Consider the following 21,092-nt stretch of genomic DNA (forward strand, 5'->3'; position numbering starts at 1 on the left):
AGCAGTTGCCACAGAGAGTTTTTGGGAGTAAGTGCTTATGATTGCACTTCTGCTATGATTTTCCATAGCTGGTAGTTCATCTCTCTGAAGAGTCTGGTATATAAAATATCTGTTCAAGAAATTCTCTAAGAATTATTCTCTTTCATAAGGCAGCAGTCTCCCACTGCTGACAACAGAGAAGATGGCCTTTTGTAAAACAGGGACTAATCTCAGCTGTTGAAAATGGGAGGAAATAAGTGTCTCTCTTTGAAAAGGCAATCTAAGGGCAGCTGGAGTTTGGGTACATGGAAAGAACAGTTCATATTTAAAGTCTCAGGCTTTTTCTTTTTCTCCCATTTTCCTTGAGAAAAATAAATCTTTAGGTATGATGTAAGAACTGTATCTAAATCTATCTAAATGCAATTTTTAGGGTGTTTGAAGCAAATAGCAAATTTGTAGTGTTGCAGTTATTCTTCGAAGACCTTGCAGAGTGTAAGGGATGTTCTGGGTAGGGTTCCCCAAAGTGGCTTTTTTGAGCCCAAGCATATTAGATTCTGGTTTAGAACTCGTAGCATAGTTGTTCTGCAGAAGTTAATATTTTTCATAGCTGAGATGGAAATCAAATACCTCCAATTAATGCAAAATTCAAATTATTCCTGAACTGTGTGGTATTACAACTGGCATCTCAATAATGAACTTACCACAGGAGGAAGTGGGTTTGTCAATGTACCAGCACAAAAATCTTTGAGCATTCATTTAATCTCTTCTGGGATCATATTTATACGTCTTGCTACTCTCTTGAAATGCACCCCCAATGTTCTGAATGGCACAAGAATATCCGATGCTGCAAGCTGTGGAAGTGTGAGCCACAGAGTCTTTTTAGCTGATGTATTTCAAGGTGGATAACCTTAAAAATCAATAGTGTCTGCTACGCCACTCAGAATCATGATGGACTGCTCCTCGCTGATCCTCTTGCTTAGACTTTGAATAACTGATGCTGTGCTGCTGCAGATCCTCAGCACCAGCCAAGGCAAGGGCTGGAACATTCAGAATCAGAGCTGCTCTTTGAAGCAAATCTCTGTCTGTTCTTAGAATTTGTTATGTGAAGTGCTGCTGTTTGTTGGGGGGGTTTTGGGGCTGTTTTGAGGTTTTTCCTTTTTAAAACAGATTGCAAAAGTTCTAGAAGACAAAGTACAATGTCATGAAAGTAGTTTTCAAAGGCTCAAGTAGTATTTTCATATTGCTTGTAAATACGGCATTTTCTCTTTGGGACAGAAGGCGCTTTCTGTTTGGGCTTGTAGTGCCCCAGTTACAAAAATAGAGACAGCTATTAAGAAAAAATTATTAAATAGATTATCTTAACTTTGTGGAAAGTTAACTTTTTGGGGCTGTCATCTACAAGAGGTGAAAAATGCAGTTTGTCTTCTCTACCAAAACAAAGTTCTCAAGTTGAAATAGATCGTTTTTTAGACCAGTGACACCCCAAAAATTGTCTCATTAGAAAGAAAAAACGTTTGAATATCTAGAAGCACAAACCATAAATAGAAATTTATGGAGAGGAGGTGCCTGGGAGTTCTTGAAGATAGATTTCTTAAAGGGTCTGCATATAATTATCTGGGTTTTCTAACAGTTCATTGGAAAACCAAAAAAGAATGTTATCTAAAATAAACTGACAAAAGCTGGAGGAATAGAAGGAGGAGGAGGAAGAGAATGAAGTATCAGATGTGATGATCTAGCTAGTAAAAAACAACTACTTTCCTTGCTGACCCCACCTTATGCATATATTAAGAGAGCGCAGAGATATTCTCTTTCTCTCTTATTTTTGTAAAGAAGTAGCTTCTGCTGCCTCTGATCATATGCATAAAAAGACAGCATGTTACTCTTAGGCAGACTGAATCTAGTCATAGGGATAGAAAGCTTCTTTGAAGAAAAGCCTTAGAAAAATCCAGTTACAGAAATAGACTCCCACTGAGAGTTTACTGAGATTTTGCTGCTCTTCTGTGTATCAGTAATACAGCAGACCATAGAGAGAAAGTAAATTGATGTTATGCCCAAGGTGTATGTGTTGGGGAAAGATCTGAGAAATTTTTGTTTGTCATTGATGCTGAAAATAGATCTCTGAATGATACCTTTCTCCTTATGGACTGCCAGTTTGGAGTTCTTCAGGGAGTTGTATTCACAGATGGAAAAGGGACAGGTGGTGAGAACAACAATGCTGGTTGCACGGTATGTCCCTTAACCCTCATGTTATAACGTGTTATATGTAAAATTATCAAATACTTGACTTTCATAGTGTTAATTACTTATGAGGACACCAATAGGTACTGCCTAGTTCTATAGGGATCCCTGCCTCTCTGATGTGCATTTCAGAATTCTTAGGCCAGGCACATGGTTGTTACCTTTCTCAGAGCCTGTGCCCTCTCTGCGGGTGGGGCTGGGACTTGGCTTCCTCCATGTGTCTACTGCATTTGTTTACCATGAGCTAGAGTCAGTGCTTGCAGACTTACAGGCTCTTGAAAGTAAAAAAAGAGTTAACTCTTGGTCAGGCAACTTAAATATTATCTGAGGTCTGTCGGATAAATCTCTCTCTGCAATAAGTTGATGCCATGAGCTGAAATCTGTCTCTTTGTACTGTGCTGACCAGATATTGCTTGTTGCCTGCAGTGGTAGTTTGGTTTCCTGAAGCACATGAGTTCAATGAGTGGTGTTTGGGATGTGACCCTGGAGTGGTCAGTTTGTCTGTCTGATTGGCACTGGGAATTGGTAGCTGTGATTCATTGTGGACTCCAGGCACTGGGTGGAAAATGCAAAGTATGTTTTGGTTTCTGACTGTGTACAGCATCAGCCACCTTTCAGTGTTTATTAATGTTAACTTAAAATCTTTATGCTTTTAAACTGTTGCCTATTTCATGGATATGTGATGTTGGATAACTTTCATCCTTTCTATTTTCTGCTTGAAAACTCAAGATCTTTCCCTCCAGCCACAAGATTTTTTTCTTCTAGGTACAATAAATAGGCTTTGTCATAACACATAGAAGAAAATAAAGTATTTTAGTAATTCCACATAAATATATTTTATTGATATATTTTTTGTTTGTTTGTGCCCTGGAACATTTTGATGTGATTTCACATAGTTTATCCAAATAGCAAATATTGAGCTGTTATGGGTGCCTTAGGAAGGAGACTCAGCTCAGAAACATGCTTAACATGTTAGACCCCCAAATAAAATTGTGTGTCCTCTTATTAAAAAGGCTGAAATACTCTAATTGATGTGGTTTATGTTATGAGTAGGTCACTACTATTATTTTTCCCTTCTAAAATTGAAGGATGAAAAATTCAAGCACAGATGACAAAGGTTTTATTATCAGGTTGTTTTTCTTTCCTATATGGGATATGATTAAATGTGTGCTGTCAAAAAGAGGCCTCTTTAAAGCCTGATACTATTGATTACTACTTCACACCTGCCAGCAGCATTATTACTTAATGCATACAAAAATCTAATAGAAAATTATCAAGTTGGTGTTTTAGTTCCTCTAGTGAGAACGTTTCAGATATTCATCTCATATCGTTGCACAAATTGCTTGGCTCAAGTAGATGCCACAAAATCATGTTTTAATGATTTTTTCCTTTTTCCATCTTTTATTTTTTTTCACAGTCACATGACACAATCAGCCACATTTGAAGACCCTCGAATAGAGAGCTGCCAAATAACCCCTCCAACCCCTCGGAAAGTGGAAATGAGGAGGGATCCTGTGCTAGGATTTGGGTTTGTGGCTGGTAGTGAAAAGCCAGTTGTTGTACGCTCAGTAACACCAGGTATGTTTTCCCCATCTGACACCAAAAGAAAACTTTGATTTAGCCTACTAAGATAAAATGCAGCTACAAATTTGAGAATTGCTGAAATATTCAGGCAGGCAAAGTAATCACAAATACTAGATATTTCTAGCCTTGTCTTGCCCAGTGGTTTCCTTCCTCACACTCATTTTTGAACATTACATAAATGTATTGGCAAAAAGACAGTTTGGAGTTATTGCTTAGAGCCATTACTATTGTTTGCCTGAAAAAAGTTAACCCATTTCATTAAAGGAAAGAAAGTCTTCTCCCTGGTATCTTTATATTGGTTTGCTGTCACCTTCATTACCATTGAATCAGCATTTTCAAGAGGTATGTTGAGTTCTGAAATAAAAACTTGCATATTTTTCATTCTCACCATCACCTTCCCAAAGAAAGCTAGGTTTATAAGAACAATATATCTTTCTGAAAAAGAGGATGCTATTGCTGGCTTTTGTTTACTTTAATGAAGGCATCTGTACAATTATATGGTTAAAAGCTGGGTCAAAAGATATCCCTAAACATCTTACCTACAGTGAAAATTAGTGAGGTTTTTGATATTTTTGAAGTTATAAGAGATCAGACCTGGGATAATCCGTTTCCCAAATAGCAGGCTCCTGCTCCCTATACTTAAAAGTTCAGTTGTTATGTAAAATTGCAGCCAAGGGCAGGGATTTGACTTTGCTCTTGTTCGATATGTTCTCCAGAACCCCCACAGAGACCAGAGGAGAGGCAAAATCGACTTTATGAAATTCTGATGTCATTTACCAACGTGTGTGCATTGATTATGTTTGTATTGCTTTCACAAGAAGTGAGCAGTGTAACTAATATTTGAACCAGATCCAGATAACTCATTTCTTTCAATTTGGCATTATTAATGTAGTTTTATGTTAAAATTTGGAAAATGTGTTTACTTTGTTCTGTTCAAGTGAATAGGAGGAAATATTAGCTCAGGACAACATTCTCCTACATGGATTTGTATCCATTTATGTGGGATATGGAAGTGGAGTAAAGTTTTCAAAGCAAACAGAGGAAAAGATCAGCATTAGCTCAGTCGTTGAATGAATTGGTTTTGATGCAGAAACATTTTCTTTTAAGACTTTATCTTCATAGTGGTAATATTATTTGGTTTTTTATGTATCATCATTACAGACTGTAAAGACAAAGACTACAGAGGATATATCTTTACACTAGGAACTGTGATGTCACATCATCTTCTGGGCATGTAATTGTGCTGAGAAACAAAGTAATATGTGCATTTTATAAAATACAATGCACTCAATGTGCAATTCAGCAGTACCAGTATCCAAACCACATAGACATATACAAGACTGATTGTCTATTCACACTAATGCTAAATATTCATATCTAACTGAAAGTAGCAATGCTTTTGGATGTACCCATGTTCATCAAGCGGTAGGAATCCAGCAGAAAAGAGATTCAAGCAGCAGGAGTATAAAAACTTTCTGTCTCCAATTGAAGAAAACAGGTTTGTTTTGCCTAGAATAGAAAAGTCATAGAAGAGACCTGTGAATGACATTCAAATGTGTAAGTGATGTTTCATAGGAAAGAGGAATAAGATGTTCTCTGGTGTTACTTTGCCCGGGACAGGAAACAATGTATTGCAATCAGGAAGATATGATATATTTACCATGGGAACAGACTTCCTGTTCTTAACAGTAGTTAAACAGAATCATTTGTTCACAAGAAAAGAAATCCTTCTCAGGGTGGTCTTACAAAATATCAGACAAACATTGATCAAGAATGATTAAAATATGGTTGATCACACCTTAAAGGATGCATTAGTCCATGGTTTATGGGTCCTTTTGGCCCTTCAGAAAACTGAGCCCTTCATTTAGGTGGTTAGATGCAGTTTTAGAACTTGAGAAACTTCAGTAGAAGCTGCTAAACCACTAGCTTGCAAGATTTTCCTGGTGAGGGAGTACTGGTAGCATCAGAAATAGTTAAAGAAATAGCTAAAGAAAAAAAAAACCTGTAGAGTATGTAGAAAACAACAGTGTGTGTTTACAATGGTCTGCTAACCTGTGCTCTTTTTGTTTTTTCTTTCTTCATTTGTCTGCAGGCGGCCCCTCTGAAGGAAAGCTTATACCAGGGGATCAGATCATAATGATTAATGATGAGCCAGTCAGCACTGCTCCAAGGGAGAGAGTCATCGACCTTGTCAGGTAGTTGATGTCCTGTCACTTAAACTACAAACCCAGTGACTTATTGCCTTGTGCAGTCATTCAGTAGGACAGCAAGTCCTGCCTTCTTATGGGCGATAAAAGAGAAAATAATTTTGCTTTAGTTATAATGAAGAATGATGAATTATTTTAGTATTTTAATGAAGTGTCCTCTTAAAATGCCAATCTGAGTAGCTGAAAAAGTATAAAAGCATCCAGGAGCAGCTCCAAAGTACTTGGGTATCAAAAGAGGAATAGTATTCTCCTGGTATTTATTTTTGGTATGGTTTATTGAAAAGATGATTCCTGAAGCATAAAAGCTCCACTCTCTGTTGCATTACTATTCATTTTTCACATGAAGAAAGTTAAATCAGGTTTTTCTTATGGGAAAAATAAAGAAAATATGGTAGGGTGATTTTTGAGAGTGAATGAATGCATGTAAATATGCAGAGAAGCTCAAAAAGTGTTTAGGTGGAATGCAGGTAGGTGAGTTTGTGTGAAAGAAGCAAGCAGGAAAGAGAGAAGAAGGCAGAAAACCAGACCAAAAAAGTGTCTGGAAAGGAGAAATGTCAGTATTTGTAATGAGATGTAGAAGGAAAGGAAGAACAGTGACTGACAAATGCTAAGGATATATAAAAAGATTTATTGCAATTCATATAATAAATTTTGCTTTTGGAGTAACAAGAAATGTTAGTGCATTGCACAGAAAAATGGCAAGTAAGTAAAAAAATAAACTTAAGAATTAATAATTTAAATTCCAGTCGCCTGGTTGCTGTACACCAGTTTTTGTTTCTGTATTCTTCTTCCCATTGGTGAAAACTCTGAATTGGTGGATCTTGTTGATTCCTGAGAGCTGCTCAGGTTTTAATGGTACAGGTACCTCTTCTCAAAACTTACATCTATCAGTGTTTTCACTGTTACCTGTGTAATTTTGAAAAGTCACATTTGTTTACAGAAATTTGGCTAGGAAGTGCCACAGCAGTTGTACTCCTCCTGCAAATAGCTGCTCCTTTCCTGGGAATTTAGCTGAAAGAAAACTTCCAAAGATGGTGCAGAAAGGGTATAAAAATGCCAACCATGCTGACGGCCTTCATCTGTGTTAGATGGGATTAAACAAAATATGTTTTCAGATTTTTTTCAAAAAAGTGTTAGCCTGAAAATCAACTAACAAACAAAATTTGCTATGAGCTTCTTGTGATGAGTAAACTCCATAAACTGAAAGAGCTGTCCTGCTTCTAATAACGTTATGTCTTGTGCTCTCTGTTGACTACTGGTATAAGCCTCAAAAACGGGTCTTATACTCATTTTTGAGGTCTTTGTTTCTCAATAAAGCAGTAATATTGTCTTCTTCATTCTTTCCCTGATTCTTTGATATTAAGCAAAGTTAAGTTCACTATCTCATTTTCTGCTTCTAGCAATATGTAATAATAACAGCAAAAAAAAAATAAAATAGACTGATTAGACCCGAGTCAAACAGAATTTATTGTATAGTTGATTCTCTGTCTGCCTCCAAATGAGAAACTCAATTAGAATGTCACCCTTCCCAATTACATTGACTATATAAGTAATGTCAAATTAAGTGTTGTTTCATTCCAATGAAAGCTTTAGGTGATATTTTTCTTACACTGTATTTCTAGCTCTGCTCTCAAAAGCTGTCTGCTGTTGGGATTTTGACAGAGACTTGTTCTTTGATGAAATTTGGATTGTATGAAATTGGGGTTGTATGTTACAGCATTTGAAAATAGGAGCTTTCTTTTCATACCAGTGGGCATGCCTGGAATGATTAGACACTGTCAATGTGCAGTCCTGACACCACAGCATAAGCAATTCTTTACATCAATGAAATAGTGAATCTCTTCTGTATAATTGAAGGTTTTCATATGGATTAGATACATCTGCAACTTTTCAATGCATCTGCATTTTTCAATGTGCGTGAGAGAAGTTTTGAATCTTGTTTTCCTGCAGGTAGCAGCATCTCAGTGGTCAGCAGTGAGGGTGTTTTAAATGCATAGGTTACGCACTGAGCATAATCACAAAATCATAGAAGAACTGAGAGGAGATTTCTGGAGGTCATCCAGTCTAACCTCTTGCTCCAGGCCAGGTAGTGTCAAAGTTAGATGTGGCCGCTCAGCACTTGCCTAATCAATCTTTAATATCTCCAAATACGTCAACTTTTCAACCATACTGCGTAGGTGCTTCAGCTCTTAACCAGTGGCCTTTCAAAAAGGCGAGCCAACTTCTTTATCAGCCCTTAAATGCATCCCATCTAGGCCCATGGACTTGTGAGTGTCACTCTTACCTAAGCAGTCCCTAATTCAGCCTTTGTCTGCCTCCATTCCCTAAACTCTGTTACTGAGCTCAAGGACCAGGTGACAGACCTTGCCACTAAAGGCCAAACCAAGAAAGCATCAAACATCTGAGCTTGTACAGTATCCTTCATCAGATTACCCACTCAGTTTAGCAGTAAGTTTGTATTTCCTTGGTTTTCACTGTTATTTTAGTTGTAGAGACCCTTCTTGTTATTCTTCATCTATCCTGGATAAGTTTCAGTGCCAACTAAGCTTTGCAAATCCCATCCCTGCCTGGCCAGGTACAGCTTCTCTGTTTCTCCTGGGTAACCTGTCTCCATTTCCATCTCTGATCTCTTTCCATTTTGCACTGGGCCTTGTTCAGGCTTTCCCTGTGGAGGTGCTTGTGTCCTGCTTTGCCTGCCTGCTTCCTTGCAGATTGGGATAGACCATTCTGGCACCTGGAGGAGGCTCTCTGTGGAGATCACCCAGCTCTACTGAGCTCTGGCCTCAGAGCTGTGTCCCAAAAGACCCTGCTTGCCAGTGCCCTGAACAAGCTGCACTCTGATTTTAGACTGGACTCTTCTTCCTCTTTTTCTTCAGGATCTTAAACTGTACTATTTTGTGGTCACTGCAACACATTAATGAGAAATTGATATTTCAACTTTTTTTTTTTTTTTCTGTGGTCTCTTTTTGATTTGGTATAACAAGGTATATTTTATATTCATGTGCAATTCAGTGGCTATTTTTATGCAGCTTTCCCTCAAAGCTTTTTGTAAAGTCAACAAACAATTTGTCATTATAACTGCAGAGATTGTAGAAAAAATTAATCTACTTTCAAAATACTGATATAAAGATCATAACATGTCAAATAGAAAAAAGAAACCAAATTGCATAAGAAAAGAAAACAGCAGATTTCACAACCAGGGGAACATCAAACTTCACCAGGATTAGGAAAGCCCAAAACTTCCAAGCGAAGTGTACATAAATGTTAGATGTTAAGTCAGCCAGTCAGTCTTGAATGTCAAACTGAGTTTTTAATGAAACACAATATTTAATTGTTTTCCAAGAAAAAATTGTCAGAACATTAACTTATGAAAAGACTTATGAGCTTGAAGGAAAAGAAAATGGAAGAGGTAATTTCTGCTTTCTTAAAAAAGTCTATCTTAAAAAAAAATTCAAAACATCCACCAAAAAGGGTAACTGAAAAACGTCAATTAAATCTTTTTTTGTTAGGAAAAAACACATCCCTAACCAATAAATTAGCTTTATTTCTAAATTTCACACAAAATAAATCAGAGTAATTTCTTTTAGATAATTTTATTTTCTTCAGCCCTTTTCCTATCAGCTCCAAATTCATTGTCTAATTGTTATTACTCCTACAGGATTAGAAATAGATAAACTGTTTTTTCAAGATATTCCCTTTTGTATAATGGTTTTCCTACAGGAAAATTCAAGAAATAAAATGCAATGCATATTATAGAAATTTTCCTATTGGCTTTTTATTGCATTGTAATATCTTAATTGTGTGTAAGCTTTTTAAACATTCATTACTGAAAATAATCTTCCTTAAGTAGAAAACTGTTATAGCCACTTCTGCTGACTCCAGGGGATACTGAGAAGGAACCTGGTGAGAGATTTTGGTTTGTTTTTAAGAACTGAGCGACACTCTTGTATCCTAGGAAGTCTAAGGTCTGGAGATTATCAGGAACATTCATTATAAATATCCCCCGTAGATTATTCTGATCCACTGAATTCTTTTGGCTCTGCTTTATTGGCAACACTTAATTAGTGTTCAAGTCATCCTTTGAAAGCCAGGGTGGCAGAAATACGAATCAAGTATGTTTTGCAGACAAATTTGGACTCATTATTTCTGGGTGCTGTTCAATGGCTTTTGCACTGTATTATGTTCTCCTGAGCTATTTCCAGCACAAACTCAGAAGTCGTGTTTATGGTTTCCCTTGCAAAGAGAGGTCAGTTTTCTGCGAGTCACTTGTGGCTGTGGTCAAGATTAATTCCATTCAAGACAGACAGTTACAGAACTTCAAAAAAGAGGAAGAAACAAAATCACTTTTCTAAATGTAAGCTTCAAGTCAAGGCAAGTAGCAAGCAAACAGAATACAAAGGATGTATTTGAAGTGCAGCCAGTTCAAAATTTATCAGCAGCTATTTATGTTGGGTTTATTTTGCTGCTGATATAGATTCTGTGAAAACTTTTCACACATACTTAACAATAAGTACTTTGAGATAACATTAAAGTCATGGCAAAATGGAGCAATTTTTTCCTTATGTGAAAGGGAGCAACAATGCAACACTGACATATTAGAAGATATAGTAATGGTATAAATTAATTGGTTGCTCAGAACTTTATGTATCTCATTATCATTGGTTAATGTTACATTTGTATCTGTTTAAGAATCAGCTAACCAACCCTTTTTTTGAAATGAAGAAAAACATCTAACAAGTAATTTGCCTTATTAGCTGTTCATAGGCAGCTCCTATAACATAAATGACTTGTTTTTCTTAGATTGCATAGAGTAGGCATTATTCTACAAGGATCCCAAGTTATGTAAACTGTCTTTTTTATTTAGCAAGGTATTTTACTGAAATTTTACGTGACACACAAGTGTACTGCTTACTCCATAAGCCACACAGTGAGTAGTGGCATTGTAGTGGTACTTGGTACACACTTTAATTAAAACAGTTATGCAGTCAGCCATCCAGGAGAAATTGGCATCTGAAGAGGGTAATCCATCTGAAATACTTGTTTTGGAAAAAGTAGCCTGTTGCAGAAAGCTTTATTATACACTGTCTAAAGAAGAAGAACAGAAAAGTATTTTTAAGTAGAAGCATGACTTCTGGGTTGCTAAATTAGGCTAGATTAGTCCATTCCTTGCAACTGGAACAGCAGTAAATCAGTATTTGATATCCTCTGGAATTCCACTAAAAGATTAAAATTGCAAAGCGAGAAATGAAAAAGGTGAAATTCATTTAGAGCTTTTATTTCTTGTTGGCTCTGTTTTCTATTTAAGAGAAATGACTCAAAAACCTCTCTGAAATAACTCCCTGGCAAGTTAATGTCGCAGCAAATTTTCATCAAGATGATCTAAAGGATTCTTTCAATTCTTCAGTAGAATTTATGGTTTAATTGTGTATTGCCATAAGACTGGAGAGAAGGAACCTTCCAGGATTTTAGGCTGCGTGTTGCATTTTAAGTGCTAACATGAATTTAATCTATACTGACCCTCCTCACCATCACTGTGAAATGAATGAGGATTCTGTCACTCACATTTGACTCTGTGTATGTCAGGAAACCACTTTTCCTACTCTGTATCCTCAGAGCTAAATGCAAATGTAAAAGGGAGCTCAGTGACAGGGCCTGTCATCATCCTCATCTCACAGCAGCTGAAAATGCCACTTTTCAAATGTTTCTGGATGTAGTTTAGACAGTTTCTTATACTGGATAAAGAAATTTTGGTGGACTTACTATTAAAGATATTCTTTCTTCATCAGCATCATAGAGAAAAAAATCAAGCATATTAAGCTATTAGTTGTGATACTGCTTAGCAACCATGAACTTTGAAAACTGCTGTTTCTGAAAAACCAGTCATGCAGACATTTTAATTTGAAGGTACTCCATTATACTCCCAGCTCAGTGTATAAATCCGGAGGCTGTACCCACTTTGTGTCAGGCCCTGATTGATGAATTGCTAGTGTTTTAGGTTTTAAACACATAATAGTGAACAAAGGGACAAAATGTTGGACCAAGTGATCTGTAAGAGTTTTACAAGTGCTATCAATGGAGATAAGCCTTCTGCCAGAGCATTTAATTAGCTACATTTGATCATCTAGCCCATGCAGGGAGCTGAGAGTCAGGATATTAGAAGTCAGTTCCTCTCTGTCTTGAAGGGTGTTGTTAGATATGTATCTTCTATCTTCTGAGATGTTTCTGCAACATAATACAGAGTTGACTGGATCGTACTTCAAATTAGCTCTGAATCTGTGACAGCACACGTTTAATATTATCTTGTTTATCTTCTTTTCTTGATTTTTGTGGCGCTTCTTGTTCTTTAGCTAATATATTGATTTCTAATTCAGATTTCTCCAGATTTTAATTACTAATCTGCAATAACATTTCAGAAATGCCTGCTTACCTTTTTGAAGGCCTGTAAGGGCTGAAAGCTGTACAGAGATATTACTTGTTATTTTTAAAATCAATGCCAACTATGGACGTTGTTCACTTCTAAATCCATCATATCTCTGAAAGATATTCAGTGTCACATCCTTGCTTATTCTTAGCAGAAAGTTAACTGACATGGTTTAGAAATGTTTGGCCTTGATAGTTCAGATGTTCTGAATGCTGAGATCTTAATTTGTTGTGTAAACTTAATTTTATTTTTGTGTTAACCATGCTGAATAGCCCTCAGAGTTAGCAAGCGTAGGCCCTTTTTTGAAATTTCAAGGCTTGATTTCCAGCCTCTGAAATGTTGTGTCATCATCTCACTCTGCTCTCTAGAAAAGGAATCACCCGTGATGAATTTCAGGTCAGCTGCTCCTTAACGAGTTGCTTTATGGAATGTGAGGGTGTGAATGGAAATGTGGAACAGCTGTACACAAGTAACTGTACTGATTGGTTCTTCAGATGTGAACCAGCAAATGTTGCTCTCATTAGCTTGTTCTGACGAGCTTTTTGCTTCTCATCCAACTAAACAAAAGCGTTGGCTTGTCCAAATGGAAGATTTACTCTAAAGCCAGATGCACTGATGTGAATGTTTCAGAGTAATTGTTTCCATGTAAAGTCATTCAAATGAACACCCAGCTTTGAGTTTATTATGAATTAATGCTTCCAGGTGATTAATTACCTTTATATTGCATGCTCTGCAATAGATGTTTATCCTTCTTTGTACTGATTATGCAAGCCCCATGCACCAAAGGATTATATCTGCTTGTAATATGTAACAGGAGGTAGCTAAAAATCTCCCATCCTGTGTTTGGGGTAGGGAGGGTTGGAGGGTAGGTGTCAAACTACCACAATTGCAAGGTTTCTCTTTTCCAGCTGCATTATATGTCTCTTTTGAAATGACATTTCCAAATCCTCAAAGACAATGTTGGGCAAGCCAGCCCTTTATATTGTGCTGTTTGTACTTTAATGTTCTGTGGATGCCTTGAAGACGTTACAACAGGACAGCTACGCTTACACAGTGTATTCACTATGAAATTTGATCAGCAGAAAGTAGAAGTCAGGGAGAAACACAAGCCAGAGACAGTTTCAGGAGCTGTTTGGGAAACACCAGACTCTGCATAACAGTTTCTGGGACTGGGGAAGCAATAGAGGCTGACAGGAGAGGATTGTGCCATGCACCTGGGGCTGCCAGCATGGAGCGACTGTGAAGTAGGAAGGTGACAGAGATGCCTTCACCACTGCATGCACAGAACTCACAAAGTAGCTCTGTCCTTACAGAAGTGTCTGTTTGCCATCACTGGGAATTTTATAACTCCCTTATCCTGCCAGTCAGTTGCTGACTAATTCAGCACATACACATCAGCTAATGAAGCTATTGTAAGGGCAAAACATAGCCATTTCTGTGAAGACATGATGGTTGTGAGCCTGTGACGCTTTGGGAGGGCTTTCACAATGTGGCTTTTCCCAGTGGTGGCATCAGCATTCCCTTTTATCCTGAGCCAGTGCTGGCTGTATGAATCACAGAAATTAACTGGTTTTCATCTGCTGCCTAAATAGATGCAGGATGAAAGAGAAGTAGCTGTTTAAACTACTGGAATGTAGATTGCATTGTCAATAAAGTGGCCTGTAGTTTCTCTGAATTACACCAAAATGCTGTATTTTGATAGAAAGATGGTAAAGGTAATGTCAAGAGCTGAGAGGCAGACATGATATTTTTTATGGTTTTGTAAGTTGACCCTTGCAGACTTCTGTCAGCTACAGGTACGTAGTATGAGGGAAAGGCATTTACATTGACTCTTTATAAGGATTGCTGTTTTGAAGGTGTCAGTTTTACATGCATCAGTGTTCATAGGAGATAAAAGGCAATTTAAACTGTTGAGAGAGAAGAGTGAAAGGAGACCAATTTGCAATGTCTTGTATATTTCCATTAATTTGAAGTGTCTCAGTTTACAGGCTTTTCCCCTTGTCAAGGTGGAAGCAGCACTCCCTGGGGTGGGAAGGATATAAGGAGAGTGATTGTGAATGAGTAAAACCATACTCAGAGAAAAATGTCATGGAGAGGTGTTGGTGCTCCATGATCCATTGCTATAACAGTGTAATTTTAATGAATTGTATAATGGAAGCTGACTCAGGAGTCCCTGAGATCAAGATCTTTCTCTAGCTTTGTGGCATGCTGATGCTGTGTCTTCCTAATTCTCAGTTAGTTGTTACTTTCACAATTCTGTTTATTTTCCAGATGACATTTAGTCTATAAAGTAAAATAAAATGAAGAATGGTGCTTCCTGAAGCTGTGTGTGTCTGTAAGGTGGCTGTCCCTCAGAACATTAGGGTCCACTTTCAGTGGCTACCTCTACACTTCCATTTCATATTCCTTCTCTCATGGCAGTGTTGCCTTTCAGTCTGCCAAAAACATGTTAGGGATGTCAGTGCTTAAAACCTACAACCTGTAGTTTGTCTAAAGAGTTGGAAAAGCACAAAAAATAGTGGAAATTAGAAAGTACCTAAGTGAATACTTAATAGTTAAACTAGATTGGAAGGGGCAAAGAGACAAAAACAGGTTTGATGTTGTACCAGGGGAGGATGAGATTCAATATGAGAATAAAGTTCTTCACCCAAAGTGTGGCTGGGCACTGAAACAGGCTCCCCAGGGAAATGGCCTCAGCACTGACCCTGACTGAGTTGAAGAAGTGTTTGGACAACACTTGCAGGCACGGGGTGTGACTCATGGGGTGTTCCTGTGCACAGCCAGGAGTTGGACTTCAGTGGTCCTTGTGGATCACTTCCACCGCAGGCAAGTCTATGTTTTTATGATTCTCTGAATCCTAGTCTGATAAAACTCTCTGCGACTTTTTTTGATTGAGATATGTCTAGATTTAATTGTTTTGTAAAAGAATTGGATCTGGCTTACAGTGCAATTGACTTTGATCTTCTTTTTCTGACTTCTTTTTTTGTGGTGTGTGTATGCAAGACCTGATTTTTGGGGTTTTTTTGAAGTTTTCAAAAAAATCTGATCAAAAGGCTTAAGACTGTCACTAACAAGTCCATTCTCTTTCCTGTTTCCCTCCAATAAGAATAATTTTGTGATTCACAGTCTGTCTTAGCAGTTGATAGATTAATGTAGTTGGAATAGAAATGTTGTGGGGACTTCTGTGTTGGTTGATGGAGTAGAAAAGTTTGAATGCAGAATTAGATCATATAATTTAGTGGTAGTGCAGCCAACAAGGACTTCAAAATTGCCAAGAGATTGAGTACATACTTCTAACTCTACCTGATATGCCCAAACAGGAGGTTAGTTAAAAGGGGAAGAGAACAGTTTTACATGTTTTGACTCACTAGTCCCCAAAGTGAGATTCTTCAGTTAAATATTACCACTGATTGGGATGACCGGGTCACAGTGGGGTGTCGAAGGAGAAAAACAGTTTCTCATTAATCTGAGACAAAAAGTAGTAGAAGCTAGTAGAAAATAAATATAGAGAAAAATAATTTTGAAAACATTGAATGCTTCAAAAGGCAGCTTAATGTGTTAGATTTCTCTGGGATTTATTAGTCAGCTTTCCTTGATTTCTGATTTGACAATTGATCATCTCTAATTTGTTACAGGCAACACATGACAAGCAGTGTAAGAAAAGTATTTTAGCTACTACTTTAGCTTTTTAGGCTTCTTTTCCCATAGACATAATTTTCTGTTTGACTTTTTGCTTGACTATTAACAACTAAGTCTTCACAAACCTCCTGAAAGCAGCAACAGGAAGAGGAGAAAGACAAATGATGTATTTCAAAGCAGATGACTTCCTAATGGTGTTGGTATTAGTCTTGCTTTGGCTTTGTTTGAGAAATAAAGAAGCTGGTTCTGAGAAACCAAGAAGTTAGAATATTGAACTAGAGACTGCAAATACCAAAGGAGAGACTGCAGAGATAAAACCAGATTGCCATCAGCCTACATTTCCCCAAAGGCATATTTCTTACATATGTGCTGAAATGTTAATTGTTCTTTTAGCTCCTATTCCTCTTCATGCAGACGAAAGCTTCATATATTTTACTTACTGCACAAGGGAAAATCCCTGCAGTCCACTGTCTATATTGTTAAATAAAGTAATTCAGTTTGATTGGAGGTTTAGTTAAAACCACATTTGTTCAGCTTATGAATCAAACAAGATTCCAGGAGAGGCAAAGGTCTTGTCATCTTGTATCACGGAACTTACCCATTTTATGATCACTTCAGCTTTTCAGCAGGACTGTTACTCAGAAAGCACTGTGCGGAAAAGGCAGTTCTTTTGTAGAAGAAATTGGTTGCTACAGCAGTTGAAAATCCTTTAGGTCATCTGTATTTCATAAACACCATAGGAATAATGATGTTTAGTCATTACACTGAAATTTTCATTCCATACTTCATCTTTTCTGCTCAATATTATTTTCTGTGTGTCATTAAAGTGTGCCAGAGTCTTAAAAGGAAAATACCATCTGCCTGAGTTTATCAAGAGAAATAGCAAAAACTCTCCATGTTGGAAGACAGCAAAAAATTAAAACAATTAATTGAGTTCATAATCCATATTCTTTTTTATTTTTATCTTGTGTCATTCTCCTTACTGCTCAATTTTACAAGGAAGTTACACTTTTGTGACCAGAAATCCCCTTTTGTTCTGCATTTCATCTGACATTCTATTTGTGTTCAAAGTCTTTAATTAAATATTAGGACAACTGTGTTAGTAAAGATACTTCTTCCTTTTCCCCTTAAAAAGTATTGAATCAATTTCTTAGTGTTCTACACCAATTACAGTCATGTTGCAGTGTCCAGCAGATGGCTTGCGTTCATCAATAATTCACTGAAACTGCCATGGGTTTAAGGAAGGAGCTGTACCACACTGACATATGAGAGAGGAAGAAAATTCAGCACATATTTTAGCAACAATGTTTTTTTGGACAAAGAGGAAATTGCAAAATTTATGCTCCCAGATACATAGATTGAGCATACAGTTTGCTAATGTAAGACTTAGGATTGTTTATTGGACAAATAACATGCTGTAAGCATGCAGTATATATTCTACATTTGTATGCAGGCATTTGCATGTTTCTATGTATGTGTGGAGAGAGAGGAATATGATTCATAAAGCTCTATTATAATGGATTTGGGATTTATGCATTACTTAGAAACAAGATCCTGAGGTTCTGCAGCTCATGTTACCCAAAATCTTGTCTTAACATTTTACACGGTTTGTCATGACCATTTTACGTGGTTTGTACAGCCAAGCTGTTATGAGTTCCTTAGGCAGTTTTAAAATATTTATTTGAAACATTTCCTTTATCTCTACCGAAAAGTTATAAATACAAGGTGCAAATTCTACCATGCCATTGTGATTCTCTATAGTAGAAAAAAATCATGTTTCATTTCTTTTTTTTGCAAGAAAAATACATGATAAAATGGGGAAAGATGTGGTCAGAGGGATTTTTATAACACCTATCATTTTGTGACTATTACTGGTTTTATGGGGTTCATAGGATATACAGGTTACCTATGGGGAGAGAGAGGGAGAGATACTGGATATATTTTGCCAAAGATACACAGTACACTTAAATTGATCCCCCTGGAGATTGTCTCACCTACAGAAGAAGCTGTTATCATGAGAATTTTGTAAGTAAGGCAGCAACAGCTGGGACTCAATTTCCTGTGAGATACTAAGGAGTTCAGGAGGGCAGAGCTGGAAGTCATGGCAAAGCTGGTACTTAAGGATGATAAAATGAGCACGTCATAGAGCAGGTTGTATTGGAATGGACCTTAAAGATCATCTAGTTCCAACCTCCCTGCAATGGACATCTTCCACTAGATCAGGTTGCTCAGAGCCCCTTCCAATCTAAACTTGAACACTGCTAGGGATGAGGCATCCATAGCTTCTCTGGGTAACTTGTTCTAGTGCCACAGTAAATTTCTTCTTTGTATTCTAAACATGTCTTAGTTTGAAAACTCTTGTCCTATTGCAGTATTGGCCCAGCTAAATAGCTGGTCCCCATCTTTCTAGGAGGCCTTCTTTAATTTACTGGAAGGTGCTGTAGGGTGTTCCTGGAGCCTTCTCTTTTCCAGGCTGAAGAATCCCAGTTCTCTCATTCTGTCTTAATAGCAGAGGTTCCCCAGCACTCTGACAATTTCTGTGACTCTCTCTGAACCTGCGTCTTCACACCTCTAGCTAATGGAACCACCGTCATGTGGCAATAGCTGGTGAAATTCCAGAAGTTCAGAAATTTAGGGAAAGGAGCTCTGAAAGTTGTGTGCTGGCATTACAAGGGAGGTGCTGTTTCTCAGTGTAGTGTGTTGAATATGGCCTCTGGTAGTAAAAACTGTTTCAGAAGAAGGCTGGCCAAGGTGAAGTGCAGAGTGCCTGTTGCTCAGAGCAAGTGGATTAAAGCTGGTAATGAGACCATTCCTCTCTAGATCCCCTTGGCTAACATAATGAAGCTCAGCCTAGGGTGAAACTATCAGAGACTGTTAAGATACAGCAGTTCATGCCTCAGCTTGCCATGGCATTAAATAATTCATTGAATCTGACCTTTCAGAGCAGTACACTGTAGCTAATAGAATGAATATGAAATGGATATAAAAAGAATAAGAATATCAAGTGGGAGTAGGGAGGCAATATAAATTTTATATATAATCATAGAAGGTCTGCAGTGCTGTCTGTTCCTGAAAGTGTGCTGGTAATTGGATGTAGTTTGGGAAGAGCAGCAAAAATTAACCACAAGTTTCCCCTTTTATGAGATTCATAAGAAACTCAGCCTAGTTAGCTTGCTGCAGGACAGATCAAGACAGATTTACCTGACCAAGGACAAATTGGAATAGCAGGTATCTTTTCAGCTTGATAAAAGAAGTCCAGTCTAGTCCTAAGAAATCACATTATGAGCAGTAAGAGATAGAGAGAACTGTGGTCATTCCTCATAATTTCAAATCTTTAAATTATAAACTTTTATCTGTTTGGAAAGATATGCTATAACTCTAGCATAACACAAGGCCTTTACAAAACATCTACCAGCAACACTTAGCCAGGGAGCTTGTGCTTGGACCAAGTCAGATATAAGTTGTGTGTTGGTCTTGGATCTGTGAGTAGTAAGACTGCTCTGTCTGATACCTGAATCTGGACTTTGAGGAGTTGAGTTTGCTTCACTAACTCCTTTGGGACTATCAGTCCTTTTTGGGAAGATGCGAGTTTTCCAGGAAGGAGGAAAAATTAGTAGCTCTCTCTCACAGTAGTAAATTTCTGCTCTTATGCTCTTGTTCACTGTCACCCATGCCTGTGTTCTGTCTACCTGCACTTAGTGCTGCACAGAGCTTTTCAAAGGCTTGCCCACAAGTCTCAGGATGTCTCCTGTCTTGCAGCCTCACCAGATACTGGTGCTACACAGGACATGACTTTTTTTTCAAAATTATTTTTCACTTTCTTTCTTTTATTTGATTGGTGTTTTTGTTTGGTTCTTGGTTTTTTGAGGTGTATATTATTTCACTGGAGCTCATGACCTGTTTTTTTCAGTGGAAGTCAAATACAGAATGACACGGAGTTACTTTTCTGTTACCCAATGCTGAACATACACAATTTACAGTGTATTTCAGTATTATTTCTTTTTTTCTGAACTGAAATTCTGTTTTGACAAGTATTGCTCTGAATGTCAGAAACAGTAGGAAGAAGTAATAATTTAATTTGGTTGTACTGTGGTCAAAAATATGGCATGATTGCCTTAATCTGATAGGATTTACTGATCTAAAACTTATTTTTTATTTAAGCAACAGTTTTTTTACTAATTGCTTGATTAGAAAGATGATGTATTATCAAAGGACAGTGTGCAGTAACTTCTTTGAATAGCTATGTACTGTATATTTTATAAATATTTTCATATTCTACTCTTCAATATATTCCACAGAAATTATAGTCTATTCACTAAATACTAAACTTGAGGAAAATATTCTAATATTTGCTTGTGTAAGTATTTGATAGATGCTTTTGAACAGTTAAATTGTTTCAAGAAAAGAATATTTGGATTTTTAATTGTCTGTCTTCACAGTACTCTCCTCATGACGGATTACCAACATCTCCATGAGAATTTTTTTTTAGCTGCTGCTTTAGAATAATTATAGTACTTTTGTATGTATGTCATTAACAATGAGGAGAAAAAAATGCTCTAATCAAGGCTGTTCATTTAGATTTCTATGAGGCAGGTTACCATGAATTTCCCAGTAGGTGCTCATAGTGCACCACCAATGGACTATTTTGTTATTTCAAAGAAGGTAATACTATTATAAACATGGACTTTTATTACTAGCTTAATTTATAAAGACAAACATCAGTGGCTCTTCCATCAAAAATACATTTGTTAAGATAATTGTTTAGCAATACTCTTGTAAATGGAGCAATAAAACACATCATTTTATAATTATTAAGCATAATACAGAGAAAGTAATAGTGTTGTTTCAATCTATCCAGCCAGTGCCAGATCTATTGAAACTCCTGGGTGTTAAACAGTCAAGTGCAAATAAAGCAATGCTACAGCTTTGTAAATTAACTATTTTTTGTTTACTAAAGATGCATGGTGGATTTGTTTTTGCAGGCATAGAGAGTAATGCCTGGGCTTTTTGTTTAAGGACAGCTC

General features: G+C 37.2%; 1 protein-coding gene across 10 annotated transcripts in view; it reads left to right on the forward strand.

Annotated features, from left to right (window-relative positions):
* FRMPD4 (FERM and PDZ domain containing 4) overlaps nt 1-21,092 on the forward strand; it is a 392,028-nt gene that overhangs the window by 322,334 nt on the left and 48,602 nt on the right. For 6 of the 10 annotated variants that reach the window (XM_072933934.1, XM_072933911.1, XM_030280892.4 and 3 more), the window contains exons 3-4: nt 3,635-3,795; nt 5,894-5,996. In XM_072933934.1, coding sequence (XP_072790035.1) covers nt 3,635-3,795; nt 5,894-5,996 — 264 coding nt within the window. Of the gene's footprint in view, nt 1-3,634; nt 3,796-5,893; nt 5,997-21,092 lie in introns of those variants that run through there. The other 4 variants (XM_072933928.1, XM_030280875.4, XM_072933925.1 and 1 more) reach the window with 1 other exon arrangement.

Source organism: Taeniopygia guttata, chromosome 1 (genome assembly GCF_048771995.1).
Source record: "Taeniopygia guttata chromosome 1, bTaeGut7.mat, whole genome shotgun sequence".
Lineage (NCBI taxonomy): Eukaryota > Metazoa > Chordata > Aves > Passeriformes > Estrildidae > Taeniopygia > Taeniopygia guttata.